Source organism: Mirounga angustirostris, unplaced genomic scaffold, assembly GCF_029215605.1.
Source record: "Mirounga angustirostris isolate CCGP_5_RB_7025 unplaced genomic scaffold, mMirAng1.0.hap1 SCAF_17, whole genome shotgun sequence".
Classification (NCBI taxonomy): domain Eukaryota; kingdom Metazoa; phylum Chordata; class Mammalia; order Carnivora; family Phocidae; genus Mirounga; species Mirounga angustirostris.
The window spans coordinates 53,903,516-53,927,735 of record NW_026991725.1 but is presented as its reverse complement, the minus strand read 5'-3'; the positions used below and the strand labels follow the sequence as shown (position 1 = coordinate 53,927,735).

General features: G+C 46.0%; 1 protein-coding gene across 2 annotated transcripts in view; it reads left to right on the top strand.

Annotated features, from left to right (window-relative positions):
- CDRT4 (CMT1A duplicated region transcript 4) overlaps window positions 1-24,220 on the top strand; it is a 42,681-nt gene that overhangs the window by 10,038 nt on the left and 8,423 nt on the right. For both annotated transcript variants that reach the window (XM_045889818.3, XM_054511042.2), the window contains exon 2: window positions 15,946-16,027. In XM_045889818.3, coding sequence (XP_045745774.1) covers window positions 15,958-16,027 — 70 coding nt within the window. In that variant the 5' untranslated portion in view covers window positions 15,946-15,957. The remainder of the gene's footprint in view (window positions 1-15,945; window positions 16,028-24,220) is intronic.

The window sequence follows — 24,220 nt, the reverse complement described above, 5'->3', positions numbered from 1 at the left end:
GAAGACCAACAGGGAGGTGGGATCGAGGACTAGGGGGCCATTTGCCGTTGAAATATAAGCACTGGGCAGGAGAACCACCAGGGAACTGAAGGAAGCATGGGGAGTCACGGAGACCTCTCAGGTAAGAGTCTGCCTGGAACAGCAGGTGTCTCTGATGGGGAGAGTCCAGGGTGACCGTGAAAACGCACACACCCGGCTACCACCAGGAGGGCAGGTCCTCCTCGGGAGTCTTCTGTTTGTTTGAGGATTCCCAGGGTGTCAGGCTCCCAATTCTGGTCACACCCCCCCCCCCCCAGGGGACTCTGTCACACATACTGACGTCCAGGGCCCACCGCCCAGATCCTGATTAACTTTGTTTGCAGAGGGCTCGGGCGTGGGTACGTTTAACAAAACCAGTCAGGTGATTTTACTGTTTACAATTCTACTTAAGCAGGAAAACAGAACACACACACACACACACACACACACAATATACTCATGTTTTCTTCCGGGTGGCAGAGGGTCATGTGTCCCATTCCCTCCAGAGATGCACGGCCTCTGGACAGAGCTCAGGACCGAGAGAATATTAAGCTAGGATTAGTAAATGCCTTCACTGTTAAGAACTAGAGGAACCTGTAGGGAAAAACTCAACAGCCCTGTGAACCACGGATTTAAAAAAAATAATGAATATTCAAGTGGCTTATTTAAAAATAAGAACAGGGTATAAAAGGTGACATTAAATAAAAATAACACTTAGGGGGCTCGTGGGTGGCTCAGTCGGTGAAGCATGTGTCTTCAGCTCAGGTCATGATCCTGCAGTCCTGGGATCGAGCCCCAACCTGGACTCCCTGCTCAGCAGGGAAGTCTGCTTCTCCCTCCCTCTGCCCCTGCTCATGTGCTCTCTCTCAAATAAATAAATAAAATCTTAAAAAAAAATAACACTCAGTAAACCTTATGATCAATGCAGGTACTGCGGTGTAGATGGGGTAGCGAGGAGAACAGGTGCCTCTTTGGGGCCCCCACGGTGGTGTTTCTGGTAGCCCCAGCCCCCGGGGCCACCCTGCGCTGGCCGCTCTGGTTTTGCACCTGCCTGAGCTACACTGAGTCAGTATGAGAGCAGCAGAGAGGCAAGAATATGGGAAGCCAGAGTTCTTGGGTTCAAATTCAGACTTCAGAGCACTTCCCTCCCTCCGCTTTAGTGGACGTTATTTCAGGGATGTCTTCCAAGGGCTTGCAGCTGGGACTCGTGCAGGGCCCAATGGTGGCTTCTTCCCCAGGCTGTGCAATGTTCAGGCTTCACAAAGCCCCGGTCTGGGGGTAGCAATTCTAGCAGCCTGGCTTTGCCCTCTTGCTTCTGCCACCATTAGGGGTCTGGAGTCCACGGGCTGAGCCATGGATGGCCCTGGGCTTCCCCCTTCATTCCCTCTAGTCAAACTGAGAGCCCCTTGGGTGCCATATTGGAATTGGTGCATCATTGTGTGTATGTGTGCACATGTGTGTGTCTCTGTGTTTGGATGCCTGCCTGCCCCCCCCCCCCTTTCTGGAGTCCCCGATCGCTGTGCCTTCTGCTGGTGTGTCACCCCACTAGCTCCTTCCTGCCCAGTGGCTGTCATGGAGCTGTGGGGATGGACGCCAGGCTGCAGGGCCTTGGGGAGCGAGGAAAAGAGCTGCAGCTTGTCCAGGCCGCTCCCTGGGGAATTTTGACTGAGAAAAGGAGAAAAATAGAAGTCAGGGAAGCTTGGGGTCAAGGGAAGAATTTTTTAGAGGCGGGGAGCTGTGGGGATGTTTGAACACAGAGGGGGAGGAGCAGAGGAGAGGGACACTTGGAAAACGCTGGTGAGGAGGCAGGGAGTGAGGCTGGATGGGAGAGGCTGAGGAGGATGGGACCAGAGGCAGGAGGAGAGACGGATGGGCGCACCCACTGCTCTGCTCCCAGGACTTGTTACCAAGTCCCGAGATGGCAAACACCCCCGGCATCTAGTGTTGTCACTGCCAGGAATGAGCTCTGACCTGCAAAGGGGTGGACAGAAGCAAGCTTTGAAAAGGCAGCGAGGCTGATATTGTTGCTCATGTACATGTGCAGGTTCATTTCCTTGTTTCACTCCTGCCAGGGCCAAGCCTGGGCTAGGACCTGGTCTCAGCCGTTGACAGACTCAGCATCTTTGAGGACATAGATGTATCAGTCTCTCACACCTGAAGGCTTGCCTGGCCCATGGGTCTGAACCCCTTCCTAGACCCATCCCCATCTCCATCCCCATGCCATCTCCAACTCTGTGCCCATTCCCATTCCTTTACCTTTCCCATCCTCATCCCCATGCTCATCCCCATGTTCGTCCCCAACTCCATGCCCATCCCCACTCCTTCATCCTCCCCGTGCTCATTCCCATGCTCATCCCCATCTCCAATTCTGTGCCCATCCCCATCCCTTCACTTTCCTCATGCCCATCCCCATGCTCATCCCCATCTCCAACTCTGTGCCCATACCCATCTCTTTACCCTCCCCATGCTCATCCCCATCTCCATCTCCAACTCAATGCCCATCACTACTCCTTCAACCTCCCCATGCTCATCCCCATATCCATCTCCAACTCCGTGCCCATCCCTACCCCTTCACTCTCCCCATGCCCATCCCCATCCTTAGGTCAATCCAATTCCCACTTTGCCAGACAAATATGAGGGCAAAAGAGGTCAGTAACCAGTCCAAATTTGTACTGCTGGCTAGCCACGTCCAGGACTGGAACCTAACACCACCTGACACCAATGCTCAAGCTCTGAACTCCCATGCCATACTCCTACATGGCTTTGGGTGCCTGGTCCCTGGGGGACCTCTGATCCTATTGCCTGCTTCACCTCCTAACATCACTTTGCTGGCTCCTGATTTGGTCCTTTGCTGTTCCAACTTCAGCCAGCTTGTGAGTCTCAGCTCAGACTTCTCTACCAGCTACCAGCCCCTGGCTGGCCCCTAGCCCTGTTTCTTCCCCAGGACCTCATGGGACTTCCCCAGTCCTAGTTTCCCCCAGGCTACCATATCTCTGATGCCAGGACAGACAGACAGGTAGGACAGGCTCCGAGGAGGGTATCTAGGAGGAGGTATTTTAGGTTGGAACGGACCAACTTCAGGTCCATGGCCTACAACAAATGGCATGGTGGGGACTCCACTGCAGAGAACGAAGATGGGCAGTAGAACCCGTGGCTCCACAGAGGGCGGGGCTTGTGGAATCAACAGGAAAGGAAGAAAAGGTTTGCCAAGTGACAGTGAGTGCCTGTTGAGGCCAGATGCCAGGAAGGTGCAGCAGTAGGTCAGGCCTGCTGCCTGAGAAATACTTGGCCTACCTTGATTTTCAGTTTTCATTGTTTATCTTGAAAATAAATGTTTATTTTACCTTTATAATTTTTAAGGCTTTTAGGAACATGGGAGAGAATGATTTTGTTTTTGGTTTTCGATGCTTACTTTTGGCCTTAAGGAGACGAGGACCAATTTGCTAATTATAGCCTAAAAGTCACTGGCTGATGGCCAGGCCTTCTTTGATCGGTGCAAGCCACCTGCCCTACTTTTCCAGGCCCTGTGTTCTTTTGCTAATGTGTTCTCTGACCTAATGATCCATTATTTTACTCACAGTCATGAAGACTCAGCCCTCCCCGACCCAACTGCCCCCTTGTGTTTCCATTACACGGATCCTCTGTATCCTTCTGTGTCCCCATCCTCCAGTATGAGTTTCCTTTTACTAAATGCTAAAGAGAATCATTCACAGGTGCACACACACAGCCCCCCACACTCACCCCCACCTCATCCCTCCTCTTAGCAACTTTTGCTCCATTTCTTTTTTTTTATTCTTATGTTAATCCCCATACATTACATCATTAGTTTTAGATGAAGTGTTCCATGATTCATTGTTTGTGCATAACACCCAGTGCTCATGCAGAATGTGCCCTCCTCAATACCCACCACCAGGCTAACCCATCCTCCCACCCCCCTCCCCTCTAGAACCCTGTTTGTTTTTCAGAGTCCATCGTCTCTCATGGTTCGTCTACCCCTCCAATTTCCCCCCCTTCATTCTTCCCCTCCCGCTACCTTCTTCTTCTTCTTCTTTTTTTTTTCTTAACATATATTGCATTATTTGTTTCAGAGGTACAGATCTGAGATTCAACAGTCTTTTTTGCCCCATCTCTGCTTGCCCATCCTTCTCCCTTCCCCTGCCATCCTTGTATCTTAATTATTTAAAAAAACCTTGAAATACACATCAAGTGCACAAAGACATACAGCTTACATCTTTGTGACTTATCGGAAGTGGACACCTGGTAATAGCCACCCTTGTCAGGAGGTAGGACGCCACCAGCCCCAGGACCCCCACCCCATCGCCCCCCCAGTCCGTCCCCTCCCATTACCTACCTCTTCTCTAATTCTCAGAGGTAACTATTATCCTGAATTTGTGGTCATCACACCAGTCCTTTACACTGAGTAAATGTATTCCTAGACAATGCATTTTGCCTGACTTCTTTCACTGAGTATTATGTTTGTGAGATTCAGTCATGTGGTTGCACTCAGGTGTCCCTTATTTCTTTCTATTGCTTCATACTGTTCCATTTAATGGATGTATCACAATATTTATCCTCTTTACTCCAGGTAAAAATCTTGGGATTCTAGGTGGGTATTTGGGTTCTTTTTAATTTTTGGCTATCATAACTATCACAGTTAGAAACATTTTTGACCATGCGTTTTCATGTTACACTTTCCTGAACCTGGGCGTGCAATTGCAAAGTCGAAGAGTGACCATATGTCTGTCTTTAGTAGGTGCTGTCAAATTGTGTTCAGTTTACATTCCCCTCAGTAGTCTTATGGGTGGTCACGTTGCTCTACCTCTTTTTTCCACTTGGTGTTGTCAGTTAAAAAAAAATTGTAGCCATTCTTAGGAGGTATAGTGGTATCTCATTGTGGTTTTAATGCACATTCCCTGTGGGTTAACTTCTCGTTTGTTTATTGTGTCATTTGCATATTTTCTTTTGTGAGACTATTCAAGTTTCTCCGCTAATTTTCTGGGGTTTTTTTTCTTTTTCTTATTGATTGTAGGGTTTAAATTTTTTTTGTTTTTATTTTTATTTTTCCAAGATTTTATTTTTAAGTATTCTCTACACCCAATGTGGGGCTCAAACTCACAAACCCGAGCCCAAGAGTCACATGCTTCACCGACTGAGCCAGCCAGGTGCCCCTAAACATTTTAAAAAATATATTCTACATACAAGCCCCTTTTGGTTATATGGAAGACCACAGTCTTCTCAGACAGAAGCTTGTCTTTTCATTCTCTTAATCGTGTCTTCCAGTGAACAGAAGTTCTTAACTTTCAGAAATCTTTTTCTACCCCGAGGGCATAAAGATATTTTTCTCTCTTACCTTCTAGAAGCTTTATTGTTTTACTTCTAGCAGTACGACCCACCTGGACTTGAGTTTTTGGGTATTATGAGAAGATAATTATTTTTCCAGGTGGATGTCAAGTGATCTAGCACCATTTAATGAAAATATTGTCCTTCACTCACTGCTGTGCAGTCGTTACGAAAAGTCTTTTCTGAGCTTTCAACTCTACTCAATTGTCTATTTATCCAATGTTGCACGTTGTAGACAATGCAGTTCTACATTGTTTTAATTATTTGGGCTTTATAAGTTTTGAAATCTAGCATAACACATTCCTCAAGTTTATTCATCTTCAAGATTACCTTCTCTATTCTTAGCTCATTTTATATCTAAATAAACTTTAAAATCAGCTTGTCTGTTTCTACAAACAATCCTGTTGGGATTCTGTTTGAGATTACATTAAATCTATGGCCCAATTTTAGGAGAATTGGCATTCTTTACAATGAACATGCTACCTCCTTTCATTTATATAGATGTTTAAACATGTTTTTTTTAGTAAGGTATAATTTTCCATAGAGAGGACTTGCACATCTTTTGTTAGATTTATTCCTGACTTTGATATCTTTGAAACAATTGTACACAGTATTTTTTTAGACATTTTATTTTATGTTTATGGCTGATGTGTAGAAATGCAAATGATTTTGATATGCTGCCTTTATATTCAACAACCTCGCTAAACTCACTAATGCTAATTATTTGTAGATTTGTTTGGGTTTCTACATAGGCAATTATGGCATACTAGTTGAGAACACTGGTATTAGAATTCGACTGAATTGGTTTTGAATTCTTTTTTTTTTTTAAATTAATTAAGTAATGGGCAGGTGGCTCAGTCTTTAGGCGTCTGCCTTCGGCTTAGGTCATGATCTCAGAGTCCTGGGATCGAGTCCCACATCAGGCTCCTTGCTCGGCGGGAAGCCTGCTTCTCCCTCTCCCACTCCCCCTGCTTGTGTTCCCTCTCTCACTGTGTCTCTCTCTGTCAAATAAATTAAAAAAAAAAAAAAAAAACTTAAAAAAATTAATTAATTAATTTAAAGTGGGCTCTATGCCCAATGTGGGGCTTGAATTCACGACCCTGAGTTCAAGAGTCTCATGCTTTACCAACTGAGCCAGCCAGGCACTCCCTTGGTTTTGAATTCTAACCTCATCATTGACTCAGTGTAAGACTTTGAGAAAATTGCTTGATTTTTCTGAGGCTGTTTCTCTCTCTACAGAGTGGTGATGCTCTCTCATAGGTTTATGGTAAGGAATAAATGGAATGAAGAATGTGTCATCTTGAGGCAGTGCTGGCAAACAAGGTTCTCCATTTGTGATGTGTCATTACATTCCTTATCCTCGATTTCCTCTTTCCCTTTAAACCTCCACAGCTCTCCAGATTCTGGCTTTTACCCTGTCGTTTTATGGAATCGCTCTCATAGGTGTGTTCCTAGTGCCGACTTTAACGGACCGCCCCATTGCAGATGCCTGTTTCAAGTCCCAGGGACCACCTGTATATCGGGCTACCTGGCTATACATCTGGGATTTCCCACAACTCCTCCATCTGCTTGGATAATTTGCCAGGATGACTCATAGAACTGAAGAAAATGCTTTACTTACATTTCCCTTATTAAATAGGATATAGTCAGGAACAGTCACATGGAGGAGACGGGGTGGGGGGGGAGGGCGTGGCACAGAGCTTCCACGCTTTTTCCAGGCCCATCACCTTCCCAGCAAGTTGATGTGTTCATAATCCTAGAAGCTCCCTAAACCCCATCACTTAGGGATTTTCATAGAGATTTCATTTTGTAGCCATGATTGATTGGATTAATGGCCATCAGTCTACAGCCGTACCACCCTGAACATGCCCAATCTCGTCTGATCTTGGAAGCTAAGCAGGTCGGGCCTGGTTAGTACTTGGATGGGAGATTAATGGCCATCAGTGATTGAACTCGATGGCCAGCCCTTCTCCCTAACCCTATAATTACCTGGTTGGTCTTTCTGGCCATCAGCCACCAACCTGAAGCTCTATCTAGAGCTCCCCCATGAGCTATCTCTTGAGCCTACAAGAGGCAATAAGTTCCAAAGGTTTTAGGAGCTTTGTGCCAGGAATGAGGGACAAAAACCATTTTTTAAAAAACTATACCATAGTCTCCTTGCAGATACCTTCTCTTGGCTTCTTCCTACTCCTTCAGTTCTTCCTCCTCTCCGGAGTCTCTGCCCAGTGTCCTCATGGGCTCTTCTTTCCTCCCATTCCTTAAATATTGATTTTTTTTTTTCATGATTCAGTTCTCATCCCTGTTCTCAACTCAATCTTTGGCCTCATCTTTTTACCAAATCTGTATATCTATAACCATGTCCATTTTCTTGGATACCAGGTTCACATAGACAATTGCTCAGTAGGCATGACTACCTGGTTTTTCTATAATGCCCCAAATGAAATGAGGCAGACTTTCCCCAAGCCTGCTCTCCCTCTCTGTCCACCCCCCAACTCAAAGATCTGAGCATCATTCTAGACCCCTCTTTCTCCTTTAGCCCTATACTTAGCTGTGGCCATGTTCTGTCCCCAGTGTTCATTCTCACTGCCATTAACTGGGTTCAGTTTCTCATAATTCCCCCCCCCCCCGGGTTGGCAACATCAGCTTGATCTGGAAACTTGTTAAATTTGCAAATTCTGCAGAAACTCTGGGGCTCACACCCAACAGCCTGGGCCTTACTAGGTTCTTTAGGTGGTTCTGGAACCAGGGAAGTAGACCACTGATCTCACCCATCTATGTAACAGCCAGTTCTGGCCCCAGAATAATTTTGTTGAAATGAAATGAAGTCAGTTCTACCCCTAGATATCATCCTGACCTTTGTAGGCTGGGCGAGAAATCACCCCTGATGTTCTCATGATACCCTGTGTCTTCTTTTGTCATAAACCCCCTTGTACTGTAGTGGAAATGCATATGATGGCACCCAGAAGGGTAGGGATCTGCCGTATTCACTTTTCTCAGTGAGTGTTTCCACAGTTTCAGATCCTGGGATATATATGGGAAAAGACAGACAAGCTCTTTTGTCCCATGGAACTTAAATTCTAACAGTGCAGGCAGAAAATAAATTGTAAACAAACTTAAGATAATTTCAGATGGTGATAAATGCTATAATGAAAATAAAATAAGGTGATGTGATGGAGATGGGTTGAGGGGCTAGTTTAGATTGAAAGCTAGGGAAAGCCTTTCTGAGAAGGTGCCACTGAGCTGAGGTCTACAATGATCAGAAGCCAGCTATGGGAAAATGTGCAGGGAGGACCATTGCAGGTGGAGGGAATGGCTGCAATTTGGTGAGTTTGAGGACAGAGAGAAAGGCAATGTGATTGGAGTGGGAAGGGAGAGAGAGGCAAACTTCATAGGAGTTTGGATTTCATTCCAGGGGCTATGTGGAAACCCTCCAGGAAGGATGTGAATACTGGTGTGTGTTTTAGAAAGATCACTCTGGCTGCTGTGTGTATAAAATAAATTGTATGGAGACAGGAATAGAAGCAGGGAAGCCAGTTTGGAGGCTGTGTGAGTATCCTGGTGGATATGGAGGCAGCACTGCGAATGTTTAATCACGTGGCTCCTGGTGCCCATGTCCAAATGGGCTTTGGCTTTGAGCAAGTCACTGAACCTCTCTGTGCCTCCATTTTATCCTCTGTAAGAGGGTAGTAGCACTTAACTCCTAGGTTTGTTGGGAAGGCTTAAAGAGTTAATACATGTAAAACATGGCACCATGCTATGAGTTATTATTATTATTATTATTAGTAGTTGTCATCATGATAACATGGAGAAAAACAATGGATTCAGGATAGTTCTACAGGCTGAGTTGACATGACTTGATGATATATTGGATCTTAAGAATGAAGGGGAGGGGGAAAAAACTCCCTAGTTTTTTGGCAAAAGGTTTGTTCATGGTGCTATTTAATAAAATGGAAGACCAGAGGAGGAGTAGGTCTTGGTGTGTGTAGACCTCAGTGTTGAACAGGGTAGTTCTTAGGCACCCATAGAACATCCGAGAATTGATGTCTGGCAGGGCGTTCGATATATGAGCCTGGAGTTGAGGGAAGAGCTCAGGGAAGCCTGGAGACACACATGTGGGAGTCATGGCACAGTGATGGTGTTAGACCAGGAGGGTGTGCAGATGGGGAAGAGAAGGGCACCCAGGACAGAGCACTGGGCTCTCTCGAATTAAAAGTAGAACAGAGGAGCAGGATCTGGCAATGAACCCGAAATAGCAGGCAGTGAGTTTGTGAAACCAAGAGAGAGAAGAGGAAGTTTGAGAGTGGCCAGTGGGATCCAAGGCCGCCAATAGGTCAGACAAGGTTGGTACTAAATGCAAAGCAGGTAATCGAGTTTGGCAACATGGAAGCCATTTGCTGAATGGATGAACAAAATTTAACTTCATCAGTTGGTCAGTTTATTTAAAAATCAACTCAATTAGAAAGTCTGGTTGTGTCCTCTCCTTGATGGCCAACAAGGATTAGCTGAGGCGGGGAGCCCCAGAGGCAACAGAGCGAACAGCCTTCCACAAAGCTGGGGTGGTGGCTGCCTCCTAAAAGATCCCACCTGCTTCATCGCTCACGAGTAGAGAAACGACCCTCGCCTCTCCATCATAATAAAATTTTAGGACCCACCAGTGACCAAACTGACATGGGAAAGTGTTCCTGAAACTGGAATCAAAAATTGTCAGTGACACCACAGTTTGACACAGCTGTTTTGCATCTAGGAGCATATTAACACACCATTTCTAAGACTTTCCCGAAGCAGACCATTAACCTTTTAAATTAATCTTTTCCTCTATTATCCAGTAAAGTGGCGACAGATCAGATCAGTGATTCTCACACTTCTGTGCCCATCAACATCTGCTGAGGGCTTGTTAGGGTGCAGGTGGCTGGATGTCACCCCACAGTTTCTGATGCAGTTGGCCAGGGTAGGACCGGAGAAATCGCATTGCTGACAAGCTCCCAGGTCATGCCACCATGACTGCTGCTACTGTGGTCCAGGAACACCTTTCCCAACCTCTGGTCTGGATTATATGCTCCCTGAGAGCAGGGATGGCGTCCCTCTTGTTCACCTGGTTCAGTAGGAGGCACTCAATCTGTATTAAGTGAGGGGATTAAATACCCTTTCTGTGGATCCCTCGGAGCTGAGGAGTGGGGTGAGTGCCGTGGTCAGGGTCAAGGACAGACAAGCTGTCATGTGATTTGCTGCCCTGCCCAGCAGCCCCGCCATGATGACTCTTCTCAGAGCTTCCGGTGGCCAAGTCGCCATCTAGGACTCTCTACATTGTTCTCCTTGAACTGTTCCTAACTTGCAGGTTCTGTCCTACATACTGATTGTCAGAAAGATTTTAACAACTCGGTTCAAGCCTGCATCTACATGGGTGGAGTTTAGGCAGAATTTGAGGCAGAGGGGACACAGTGACACACGTGATTTAATGCGTAACGTCTTTCTTGGATCCATTATGTAGCCCCTGGGTGAAGCCGGACCTTCCAGGGCCAGAGGAGATGGGGTGGGGACCTGGCACAGGGCTTTGGAGAGATGGAATTAGTTAAGTCTCAGTCCAAGCGGGGCGAACACTGGTGGCCACGTCCCATGGAGCGCACACGTCTTCTGGTTAGAGGCGCTGCACCCTTGCTGGGCACACAGAGCTTTCTTTCTTCCTCGAGGAAAAGTGCCCCTTTCACAGCCCGCCACAGGCAAAGGAAATGGAAAATCCCGGAGCATCCCGAGGCCCTCTCAGTTTCCAAGGGCACTTTGCCTCCTGAGCCTCTCCCAAGTTCAGGGACAGGACAGGGCTTTGCATGCAGGCTGGGTCCGGCAGGGAAGCTGCGAGTTCTGTAGCTAGAGGCTACGGGCAGCACTGCCCATGTTTGCCCAGGAGGGGAGAGGCCCCGCGTGCTGACCTCCCAGCCTTGACCGTGTCTCAGTCAGAAAACAGCTCTGGAGCCTCTCCTGGCCCTCCTGGGCCACAGCCCCAAGCAGAGCAGCAGAGCGATGGCTTTTCTGAGAAGCTGCTGATCTCAACCCTGCTGGCTCTACATTCCTGGATGATGAGGGAGGGATTCCAGTGTTTGCTTTGAACAATGTTTTCCTGTGTCTGAACTGACTGGGTGTTAAATTCTTCCAGATTTCTGGCTCCATGTTGCAACTCCAACGGGACAGAAACAGGTTTACGGCAGTTGGCAGGGGAGGAAAATCAGGGTCCGTCTGGGCACCTTCTGCATCTAGAATTTCCACTCGGTGGATGGAAAGACTGTCAGCGCCAGCTCTGTGGGCTCTGCCCCTGGAGGGCTTTGTTGTGGTCCCAACTCTGAGCCCTGGGCTTGTGCCTTTCGCGTTTCCCACCCTAGAGGGCAAAAGTTAGCCTTTCTTTTTCGAAACACAGCAGGGAGTGAGAACAAGCTGAGTTTTGAAGGTCAGGGCTTGCAGTGTTTTCTCTGTTAGTATAAACCCAGAAGTTGTGCTCATAAGGACTTCATTTGGTGGGATATTGGGAAACCAGAGTACATTCCAGTTTCTGGGTCCTGCGGTATGAGGTTTCAGAGATACCCAGGAGGGCAGAGCTGGATGGGAGACGGGAGGCCCAAATCCTTAATTTTACACAGGGGGAAACTGAGGCACAGAGAGGCCTAGAGACATGAGGGCTAGAAAACCGGACTGGAAGGAACTGTCCCCAACAGAGCTGAATGGATCTCTCAGAACCACACAACCACGTGGTCATGGGAGACATTCTTCATTAAGTGTTGATAAGTCAATGGTTTTTTTTTTAAAGATTTTATTTATTTATTTAATTGACAGAGAGAGAGAGAGACAGAGAGAGAGGGGACACAAGCAGGGGGAGTGGGAGAGGGAGAAGCAGGCTTCCCGCGGAGCAGGGAGCCCGACGCGGGGCTCGATCCCAGGATCTTGGGATCATGACCTGAGCGGAAGGCTGTGGCTCAACCAACTGAGCCACCCAGGCTCCCCAAGTCAATGGTTTTAAAGACAGAACACTTCAGGAAACTAACGGAATCCATTCTAATATAAAGGTACTGTTCATTTCCACCAGCCACAGTAAACAGTGTCTTCATTCTTGTGTTCTGAGCTGATGAGCAAAGCAGGGGGAACTCTCATGGAACCCCACAAGGACTTGCTCTCTGTAGAGTTCTTGGTGAAGCTCCAGCCTCTGGGCAGGTGCCTTTCAGTCTGTTGAATTTGAACAGCCCAAATCCAAGTAGGGCGTGGGGCAGATGGTGGCCTTGAAACTCACATCATTTTAGACCTTGTGCTTCTGGACCCAGGAAACCTGCTCCTGAATCCCTTTTATGTATGTGTATGCCTGTGCATGCACAAGCAGGAAAGAAAGATTGGTGGCAATCCTCCTGTCTTCAGGACTGAGGAGAAGCCCAAAGAGTATGTGGTGGGGTTGGATAAAATCATTCCATGATAGAACCTGACATTTTGATCTGGTTGCTTTCACAAAGCCATTTTTATGCCAAGGACCTTTTTACCTGGTCTTAAAAAGAAATCTCTAAAATTTCAGCTTCCTATATCTCTCAAGTACTATGCAAGGCAAGTGCTCTAGCACAGTCTCTGAGCCCCACTTTGCACCTTGCTCCATCCCTGACTCTCTGGCCACATCATTATATCTGCTGTGTCATAAATGGCCTTATCAAAATTGGCTTTTACAGGATGGCTTTATTTCTGTGGTATTTTATAGCTATAATTCTGCACTTAGATAAATTCCCTTCTTCCAGTAGAAATTGCATGGTCCCCTAGAGATGGGAGTGGGATGATGCAGAGAAGATCACCCTCACTGGCTGGTAAGGTAGGAAGCTCTCTTCCATCTTAGTCTCAGGGGCTTCGTCTGGTATCAGTTACCTCTTGCTGTGTAACAAATTACCCGAGACTCAGTTGCAACAAACGTCTATTATCTTGCAGTTGCTGTCGGTCAAGAATCCGAGTGTGAAGTAACTAACTGTGTGCATCTGTGTCAAGGTCTCTCCATGAGGGTGCAGTCATGGCTTTGGCTGGGGTTGTGGTCCCATATGAAGGCTTAACTGGGGGAGGAACTGCTTCCAGTCTCACTCACATGGTTATTGGCTGTTGGCCACGAGGCTTCTCCATAGGGAAGCTCATAATATGGCAGCTGGCTTCCCTCAGAATGAATAAGAGAGAGCGCAAGAGAGAGCATATTCAAGATAGACGCCATACTTTTTTGTAAATTAACCTCAGAAGTGACATTCCACCATTCTTCCATATTCTATTTGTTGGAAGTGGGTCGCTAGATGCAGCTCATACTCAAGGAGAGGGAGTTTCCTAAGGATGTGAACACCAGGAGAGAGTTATTGGGGGCCATCTTGGACGCTGCCTACCACAGGCCTTTGGGCCCAGTGGCTGTTGAGTCTGTTGAGCCTGTGGACCCTGCCACCCCAGTAGTTCTGATAAGCCAGTGGCTGTGAGGGGCAGAGGGAACAGAGCTTTGTGTCCATTCTTACTCCTCCTGGGAGGTGGGTACCTTCACTGGTGTAGCCTTCTGAGGACTTCTCAGGGGCAAATGATTCTAAACTTCTAAACTAGATACACTTAAACTCCACTCTCCCATCCCATCCCACCTTCACCCCAAGGAAAGCAGATGAGTCCAAGACAGCCCTCTCTCTGTGGTCTTTGTCACTTATGAATAGAGCTCCCCAACACAGATGCTTTCTCTAGAGTTCACTTAGTGCTCACCTTGGGTGCCAATGTTATTCAGTATTCTCGTTACCAAAACGAGCCCTGGTCATAAACCAGAGAATGAAATTTATACCATTAGTTCAGGATTCATTGTCTTCAACACAAAAGCAGACTTAGAAAGATCTTTATGGGTCGTGAAATGCTTTTGACTGAATTAATTGGATCATTCTAAAAATCCACGAGGCAGGATGTTTCTCATTCTGGATGCGAGAAAACCGAGGTTCAGAAAGATTAAGTAACTTGCTCAAGATTGGACATAAAGAAATGAAGCTGGATTTTAAAACCAGTTCTCCCAACTGCAATTCTGTGCTCCACCCCAAGTCCCTTTTAAAGTTGTTTGCATATCTGAGTCTCCAGATTATTCCTACTGGGAATCTGGTGAGACTTCTTGGCCCAGTTTGCTCATTAAGTCATTCTAGACCAGGGCTGCAGTGACCTGAGAAGAGAAATAGAACCCAGCTGGGACAGGGTATATCAAAACTGAAGTTTGCATGGTAGGCATGGCTGGTGACTTTGGAGAGTTACACAGTGTTTGAGTATGCATGTGTATACATGTGTGTGTGCAGCTCATAGACTCTTTCTCATCCTAAGGACTGTACAGATATTCTACTCAGGGCTATGTGTGTGTATGAGTGCATGTGAACACATGTATGTCTGCAGGTGGACACAAATGTCTCAGACCTGCCTGGGCTCAGGGATGATCTCCAGTGGGTGTCATTTTGACGAGCAGATGGTATAACAGGGCTGTTGAGACTTGAAAAGTGGGGTGGGATGGGTGAGATGTGGGGACAGCAGTATGGCAGTGGTTCTGTTGGAGGCCCATCCTCTGACCTCTCACTGCTCCAATCTCTTCCCTGTTCTTCAATTTATTGTCCATTTTTGAGGAGACACATTTGGTTAATTTCTCCAGCCTGAAACCTGGACCACATTGTTTTGGAATTGTGGACAATATCACAGTCCTGCATTCATGATGATGACCACAATCTAACCAATGAGCTCTTACCATGGGCCTAGGCCTGTGCCCAATGTTTTTTATGAATTATGACAAAAATTCTCATGGCCATCCAAGCATAGTTCCTGTTACTGCGCCTCTTTTATAGATGAGAACACAGAGATTAGGAAGTTGAAGTATCTTATTTCTGGTCACACAGCTAAGAATCTGCTGGACTGTCCCGAGCTCATGCTCTTCATTCTATGCCATACTTTGCTGCAAACAATTGTTTACTAGGCAGCTTTGCCTTTTTAGGAACTTTGGCTAATTCTCTTATTGGTTTGCCCTCTTGAGATGTTGAAATACACAATGGTACCCCAGAAACACAACAATGACAGCAAGGAGAGAGCTGGTGCTGTGGTGCTCCACGAGGGTGCATCTCAAAGGCCAGACCTTTGTTGGGCAGAGGATGTCCACACAACACACTCCATGAGGGGCCTGTTCCCGGATCTTAAAAGCATTCAGTGCATCCCTCCTCCATGCCAAGGAGACACATTACAGCCCTCGTTGTTTAATTGGGTTTCTGACTCAATAAAAACTCCTTTTGTCAGAACTTCAAAATTTCCTGGCATGTTACCCACACATATTTTCGATGTGGATAGCAGTGATGTTTCGTTGTATACTACTTGTGTATATTTGTGCCTAGAAAGATTCATTTGAGACTAGTAACTAAATATTTCTCCCCAATTTCAAGAGACTCCCTCCCTCCTTGACCTCAGGGGGGATTGGCAATTGTTATCTTCTCTTTTAACTGTAGGTAACAGTTTTCTATACATTCCACTGTCCACTTCCCCCAAAACTATCCATATTAGTTACAATATATTGTGTTTTACAAATTTACCTTTCTCATTCTATTTTTCCAGAAACCTAGTTAAATGAACTGCACCAGAGACTTGCAAGAGCTTCCAGATGGGAGAAGGGAGGACAAGAAGAGATCAGAAAAAGGTAAGCAAGTCTGGCCTTAGATCATGATCATAGTTAGTCTTCAAAGTAGACAACATGTGGGCTGGGAGTTGACTGGAAATTAAAGATCTTACTTCTGAGCTTTAAGAAACACAGTGTAGGAAGGGAGAGCGATGTATACCAACTAAGTAACAGACAGTGGGACAAACGGCCCTGAGAGTTGAGGTACAAGGGGGTGCACGTGTAAGCCCACCTGCATGGCTGAATGGGCTCCCAAGGGAAGTGTCACTGGACCAGTCCTGGGAGGAGAGATAAGGAGACCAGTGGGGTGGGGAGGGGCGTTGGGGGGAGCATGCATTTAATTTATAATCATAAATAATCACTTAGCTTCTTCATGAAGCCTGAATCCTGGATGGTTGTGGTTCCGAGCATTGCTCCTTCTGGGCACTTCACACGAGGTGTCTCATTTAATCTTTACCAGAGTCCTACAGGAGAGGTGTATCATTTCCGTTTTATAGATGGGGCAAACCTAAGGCTCAGAGAGAGGGGAAGTGATTGCCCACTTGGAAGCAGTAAGTGTTGTTGTTAGGACATGAACCCAGCTCTTCTCACGAGCCATTATCTGTTTGTCATATTTATTAGGGTGATGTCTCACCTTTCCAATCGACCTTCTTTCATAGTAGCTATTGTCAGGTCATTTAGTCCATGGTTCCTTTTGTGCCCCCTGCACAGGCATGTAGCTGCCTGATGTTTGGATTTCCAAAAATTTTTAGAAATTCCAGGGATGATTGTTGTGGCAATTGCAGGAGAATTCATTTATCTAATGATTTTCTTCCAAGTGCCTGGGGACAGAGTTTGTGATGAATGGGATCCCTGCTCTTATGGAGCCTACCTCCTAGTTGGTTATGAGAAAATTAACAGATGAATAAATCATAGGATATATATCAGTCAGGGATGGTGCCATGCACAGAATTGAAATAGGAGATTTGGTAGAGATTGGTGGCTACTCTAGCTTGTCATGGAAGGCCTCCCGAAGAATTCACATTTAGGCTGGATCCTGACTTGTAAGAAGGAACAACCCATGTGGAGATCAGGCAAAAGTGCATCCCAGGCAGAGGCTGCAGAAGGATGCTAACATGGGAACAAACTTGGTGGGCTTGAGAAGAGGAGGAAGGCCAGTGTGGCCTTGCAGTGAGTGGTGGGGGAGTGAAACTGGCTAAGGCCAGAAGGGTAGGTGGGGGCTAGATCAAGGAGAGCTTTGTAGGCCAAGGTCAGGAATTTGCATTGCATATTGGGGTATTGGAAGTGGAATGACTTAATCTGACTTATATTTAAAAATGATCACTCTGGGTCTTCTGTGGGGAAGGAATTGTAAGGGCATAAGAGTGGAAGCAGGGAGACCAGTGAGCAGGTGTCCAGTGGTCCAGTGAATAGATATTGATGTCTTGAACTAGGGTGGAGATGAAGAGTTACATAATAATAGAGTGTGAGTGGGGAGAAGATAATGAACTGTATGTACTAAGTGAAGAAGCAAGAGGAATCAAAGACGACCTTGACATTTTTGAATCGGGTGATTTGGTGAACGATGGTGCCTCTCTCTGAGATGGGAAAGACTGGAGAGGAACATTTTAGGGAGTAGGGTGGAGAGTTGTGTTTGAGCCATGACAAGTTTGAGGTCCTATTAGACATACAAATGACAATGTAGAGATGGCAGTTGGATTTATACGTTTGGTCTTTGGGGACAGGGTCAAGTTAGTGCTAAGATTTGGCAAATAGATGAGCTTCAAGGCCACAGAACTCACTGATGTCATCCTGGGGACATGTGGAGATAGAAAAAAAGAAAGGAGCCCAGAAACCATCAGTGGAATCTGAAAAGGAGGGTGACAAGTGAAATGGGAGGAAAACAGGTCTGTATGATGTTATGGAAGCCAAGTAGGAAGATGTTTCAAGGACACGAGGGTGGTCAACTATTACCCATGACCACTGCATTTTTGGAAGATAAGAGGGGGAGGAGCCTGGGATGCAGTGGAGAGGTGTTTTTTGATAAGAATGTGGGTACTTTATCCATTGTAGTGGGAGGGAAGGCAGTATGCATGCATCACTCGTGAGATGATGAAGAAACCACTATTGATAATGGGGTGATGTTGGTACAAAGGAAGCCAGTGTACCAGAAGCTGAAGTTGTCAGTGGCTGAGGGGCAGAGACTGACAACAACCAGGTGGGAAAGGGGTGGTATGGCCTGATAGGATGAGCTTCAAAGAAGAAGGGAGGAAAATGGTTTGAGAATGGCAGTGGGGAGTAAGGAAGATGAACACCCACCTCCAGGTCCAGAAACTGTGGGTCCTCAGGGAAAAAACCACCCTCCCCTGAGAGAAGAGAGGGCACATCCTATGGTGATGATCCAACAAAGCATTTGTTGCAGAAAAGTCCCAGGGATGTAGAGGGGTGGGGGTGTCTCCAAATTTCTGCTTCTTATCCTCAGCTTTTCAGATTTTGAACACAATTTTATCAGTTTACTTAAGGCTTCAGATAAATCCTACACCTTTTGATCCCTGACAATTTTCTTCACGCAATGTTGTAAATGCTACTTATAATAGGGTTATGTTTGCCTTCCTCCAAGAGCACAGGGGAAGGACAGATTTTCTCCCCTGGGAGGGTTAGGAAATGTTTCTCTGAGTGGTTGAGCTATGCTTTGGGTTTTGGGGGACATGCAGCCCCTTAGAAGTGGGAAGTGAGAAGAGGACTCAGGACAAAGGCAGTGGTACATGCTCAGGGCTTGGCCAGTGTGAGGGAACAGTGGGGAGTTGAGTGCACACGTGTCTGTGCGTGTGTGCAGAGGTGAGTCGTAGTGATCAGAGCCCAGATCGGGAGGCTTTTCTGGGACTAGATTTTAAGGAAAGGGCATTCTTGGAAATAGGTAGTAAATAATTTTTGAACAGAAGTGTGACACGATCAGAACCTTCTCAGTTGTTTTTCTCTGATTAGAATGTCATGCCTGGCACAGTGCTTGAAGGAGCACTCAGCAAATATTTGTTGAATGGATAAATTAATATATTTATAAATGATACTTCTCGCAGCCACCATATGGAGGATGAGCTAGAGGGACAAAGAATAAAGGTGGGAAGACATATTTGGAGATCAGAGCCTGAATTTGGAGTGTGAGAGGGAAGGAGGAGTTGAATTTCTACTTTGAGTGTCAGGAAGGATGGTGATGCCATTGACAGACGCAGGGCATGGAGATGGAGGAGATGTTTGTGCAAATATAGGTGCAATAACAGATACTTAGTTTCAAACAGGTTTAAATTGGATGAAAAGACAAAACACTTAGAGAAACTTGTCTAATATACGGCTAGAAATAAGAATCTATTCTCAGAAGAGAGATGGGTCTTAGGAGCATGTTTTGGTTAACTATCAAGGTCCTAGTGGTACTGAAGAGGTAGAGTGGTACGGTTTTGGGGAAGTGATTTTGACCACACTCAGTGGAAAATGATTAATAATTCAGGATGCCAATATAATAATTTGTAATGGGACATATACCTGAGTAATTTGATATGTCAATTTTCAGAAGATTGCTGAGTAAACAAGAGCAAAAGGGACCACTTTTGTCAACCCATATAACCAGTGAGGCCCCCCCTTTCTATTCAGTCACTTCAGAGAACAAATATGGATGTTCCCAAGTTAATGGCACCCTCTCCCTTCGCATACTGCTGGAGGAAACTTGTAAACTTTGGAAAGATCTTTTTCATACTTCCTTGCTTTCTCACTAGAAAAATGGCACATAATTTGACAATTTCTTGATGACTCAGGGACCTTATCAAGAGCATATATGATTTCAACTGGGAGTGATATTGCTGGAATGGTCTCATTACAGCTGGGCGGAGGAGTGGGGAGTTGGAATTGGTGGCCCCTTCACTAAATGGCTCATGCTCATTGTTCTTTTATAGGGAATTGGTTTGCTTTTTGAGGTTCTTTGGTTCCTTCAGCAGTCACCCAGTGTCTTGACAGTTGGCTGGAATATTTTGTACCTCCTTGTTTGGAGACAGTTGTTGAGTGGCTTTCACTTGGCTCCTACGCCTTGAGCTCTAGGCACCATACCTTGAAAACTTAGAGTATTTTTCATTGCTCTCATTGCTATCTCCTTGCTAGCAATACAGTCTTAAAGCATTGCAACATGCAGGCTGCTTTTGAGGGGCAATTTCCCTGTGCACAGCTGGTCTTGTCCCCAGGGAGCTGATTCTTTTTAACTTCTCTCCCAACCCTTCCAGATGGGGTGGCAGAGGTGGGGTTTAGCTACAGTTCTTCTGCCTGAAGTCTGCCTCATTTTGGCACTGGGAGCAGTTGCTCACAGATTTTGTATTAGTCTCTGACCTCATCACTATGGGTCGTGCTCCAGTGAACGACAGACCTTGGAGATGGTAGGACCCCTAGAGACTATGGCCACAAATATCCTAATTGCTCTTTGTCCATGAAGACAGGGGAGCAGGGAGGACACAAATCACCTCTCAGCGTTGATAGGGGAGTGGCTTTGGCAGTACTGAGACCTTTGGGAGACTAAAAACCAGCAGCCAACATTTCCTGAGCACCTTGCTATACACAGGTTTATAAACAACAGAAGGGCACCAATGAATTCTCCATTTTAAAAGATACTGCCATCACTTACAGCGGCTAAAATTGGAACACCTTAAAATCCCCAAATGCAGGCATGATTCATAATAGTTCATTCACTTGATGGATTACTAAACAGCCTCTAAAATAACCATGAGGACTCTAAGAACATGAGAAAATACGATCTTAATGTTAGGACAAAAATGGTGGATTCAGAAGGATATGTACATTTTGTGGCCATCACTATGTAAGCCAAAAATGAGAGCACCAGATAAATGTGTGTTGGTAAGTGGGATTATGAAATTAAAAAATAATGTTTTCCAAACTTTCTATAATGCTGATGTATAATTTCTGTTATGAAGCCACATGCAAATAAATACAGCAAGATGCAACTGGCCATCATAGATGACACATGCCTTGAATTGCTTTTCTAGGAAAGGTGATGATTTGTTCTGACTCCTCCCCACAATCTGCTAGTGCATGAGGGGGCTGGCCACATGCAAGAAGGAGTATGGGACTATGCTAATCAGAGAGAGCTATCTTGGGACAGCATTGACATTAGCCTCCTTCACCCCACCTTCCACCTGTAATAGTGCTGAGTATCTATCTTCAAAACTTTCCTTCCTTTGCCTCAGTCCCAAACGTCACCTCTTCCTTTTGTTTCATTTCCATTTTGTACGTTGTTTTAGGACTAAAGTTGTTGCTGAGTATGAATGAGGACATCCGGGACAAAGCACAGTCAAACTCTTAGTTTTCAGGAGGATGATTAGTATAGATTGTGGTTTGGGTGGGGACAACTCAACCCCAGACATTTGAGAGTTTTTTTTTTTTTAAAGGTTTTTTTTTTTTTTATTTATCTGAGAGAGAGAATGGGAGACAGAGAGCATGAGAGGGGGAGGATCAGAGGGAGAAGCAGACTCCCCGCCGAGCAGGGAGCCCGATGTGGGACTCGATCCCAGGACTCCAGGATCATGACCTGAGCCGAAGGCAGTCGCTTAACCAACTGAGCCACCCAGGCGCCCCGAGAGTTTTTATTTAATCATTTGACTCTTATTTATTTAATCATTTAACTCTCAATTGAGAGTTGTCTGTGACCCAAGAGTTGGGTGCAAGCAATGTGCGACGCGTGGATTTTCTCACATTCTGGCATGAACTGGGATAACTATATGATACTGAGGACATGCTGCCAATAGGCTGATGGAATAATTGAATCCTATAGAAGGCAGCTACTTTAGTGCTTTGCTTCAAGGCCAAGTCTCAAATGCAAGTCACCTTCTTCAAAACAAACACTGGCCTGCATTCCTAGTGCTCTGAGCATTTCAGAAGGGGGTGGTCTGGCCCATTGATTGAGGCCAGTCCTGGGAAATGCCTGCCTGTTTCCCCCATGTGTTTTCTAGGTTCACAATGCCCCATTGTTCCAGTGAAGCAGGACTTCCTTTTTCTGATTGATTAAACATCGTGGGGCCACACATTTTCACAGTCCCATGGCTCATGAGCCAGCTGTCAGGCGGAGAGAAGGTCTCTGAGCTCAAACTGCTGACAGCCTTTCATATTTGGTTTCCTGACTATGAAATTATAAGACTATTTCTTGCTGCCTGTTTTTCCACATCTTTCCTACCTGTCTAGCCTATCCATGTACAAGTGTCCCAAAATGTCCATGGAAGGAAAAGGTTGAAAAGCTCTCCTCTGACTATACCTGTTTGGCTTGCTCTGGAAATTTGATGTTAAGATTTGGAACTTGATCTATAGATAATATGACCGCATGTGCTTTGTGCCCAATGGGTCTTCATGTTACATCTTAAAATGGAAATTTTAATATTTATGACTGAATAGACCTTGGGTAAATATAAAATTCAGATCCATAGCTCTACCTGATAGGTATACAATGCCCAGTGATTCTTCCAGTGGTGAATTTGTAAAGTGTTCCTTTAGCCACTCAACGCTGTAGTTCACATGCAGAAAGGATACCATTTGGAAACAGCCTCTATGATCTGCATACTGGAAGAAGAATGTGGGCCCTGAGCACATCACTCAACATTTGAAAACACTGAGGCTGGCATTTAAACCATGCCTGCTGACCATCATTTCCCTTGTTTTTAAAGACTCAGCACAAACACATTTTCTCTTCTCAAATCTGTTTCTTGACATCTCTCCCCACCCAGGCTGAGCTAGGAAGCTTGTGGTCTGTCTTCCTCAAGGGACTGTGAGTTCCTTGAACCAAGGCTGTGCCTCATTCTGCTTTATGTCTCCAGCACTCACCACGGTACCTGGTACATGGAGATGCTCAGTAACCATCTGCAGAGTGAGTCCTGGGACTCGTCTTGGCCTCTGCACAGAGACTTCTCTGCTTTTCTTTCTTGATGATGAAGAAGACATGGATTATTCTTGTTTGATTTGTTATTGGCACAGAAAACAAATCTGCCCTGTAAGCCTTTGACATTGAGGAGGGCAGACCCCAAAGCAAGAGGTGAATGTGGAGAATTCATGAAGTGTTTTGGGTGAGCGCAACCTGCATGCATTAAAAGTGTAGGGTTTGGAATTCAATGTTGAATGCATGCATTAATGAATGACTATTGCTTGGCCTTAGGTACTTGAACTTTATTTCCACTCTGTCTCTCTCAAAGTACATGCATAATCTTTAGAGAAAATATGTAGAGGACAGAAGCATTTTCGAGAAACAGTGTATCCCCCTCCCAATCACCATAAATAGTGAATCAGTAATGCTAGGTCTGTGTTAGAAGATGGGCAATTCTGATTAGACTCCCACCTCCCCACCCTAGACGTAGTTAGAGACAGTTGCTTCCCCCAGAGAGAAGCATGGTCTATATCTGGACATGTTGACAGCTACCAACTATGCTGTCCATCGGGTACAGCTTAACAGAGTGCAGTAATGGGCTTATTTCTCCTCTCTTTGGAGGGGAGTATATGTGTTTGGGGAAGGGCAAAGATGAGGATGGGAAGGTGGCCAGCACATTGTTGCGTACGGAGAGGTGGAGATCAGCTTGCCTCTCCCCACTCTCACTCTCCTCTGTCTTAACAGTTGTAGGATTCCCATGTTCCCTAGCATCAGTGTCCTTAAAGACACATCAAACCATTATCGAGTGTGTATCCCCCTAGAGCCCACCAAGTAGAGGTGAGGCTATGACAAGAGTTTCCATGACACCCATGGGATGGGGCAGGGTAGTGAGGCGGAAAGAGTCATGATGAGGCAGGGCTAATGGGAAGCTTGTTGGATGTGCACTGTATTTCCCTGGAATGCAGGGGGTCAGAGCATGCATTTGGCCTGTAAGAGGGGGGCTCTGTGTGTCTCCTGGGCAGGCCACTTGGGATGGACATCAACACATCAACCACACACTGCATCAAGTTGATGTACGCACAGGAACATTTCTGCTGATCTTAGAGATAAACCTTCCAAGATGCTAATAGCCTAAGTGGCAGCTTCCTCTTCAGCCAAAATAAATGAAGAGTAGCCAGAGGGCAGAAAAGGGAACAGAGGGCAGGGGAGGATATGCGAGGTGGAGGGGCTGGTGGATAGCAGGCCGAGGTGAAACAACACCCCACATCAGTTTCCTGTTTGGGAAATTGTTCTCCTTCTGGGGCCAGACAAGGCTCTTAGGTATGGCTCCAGGA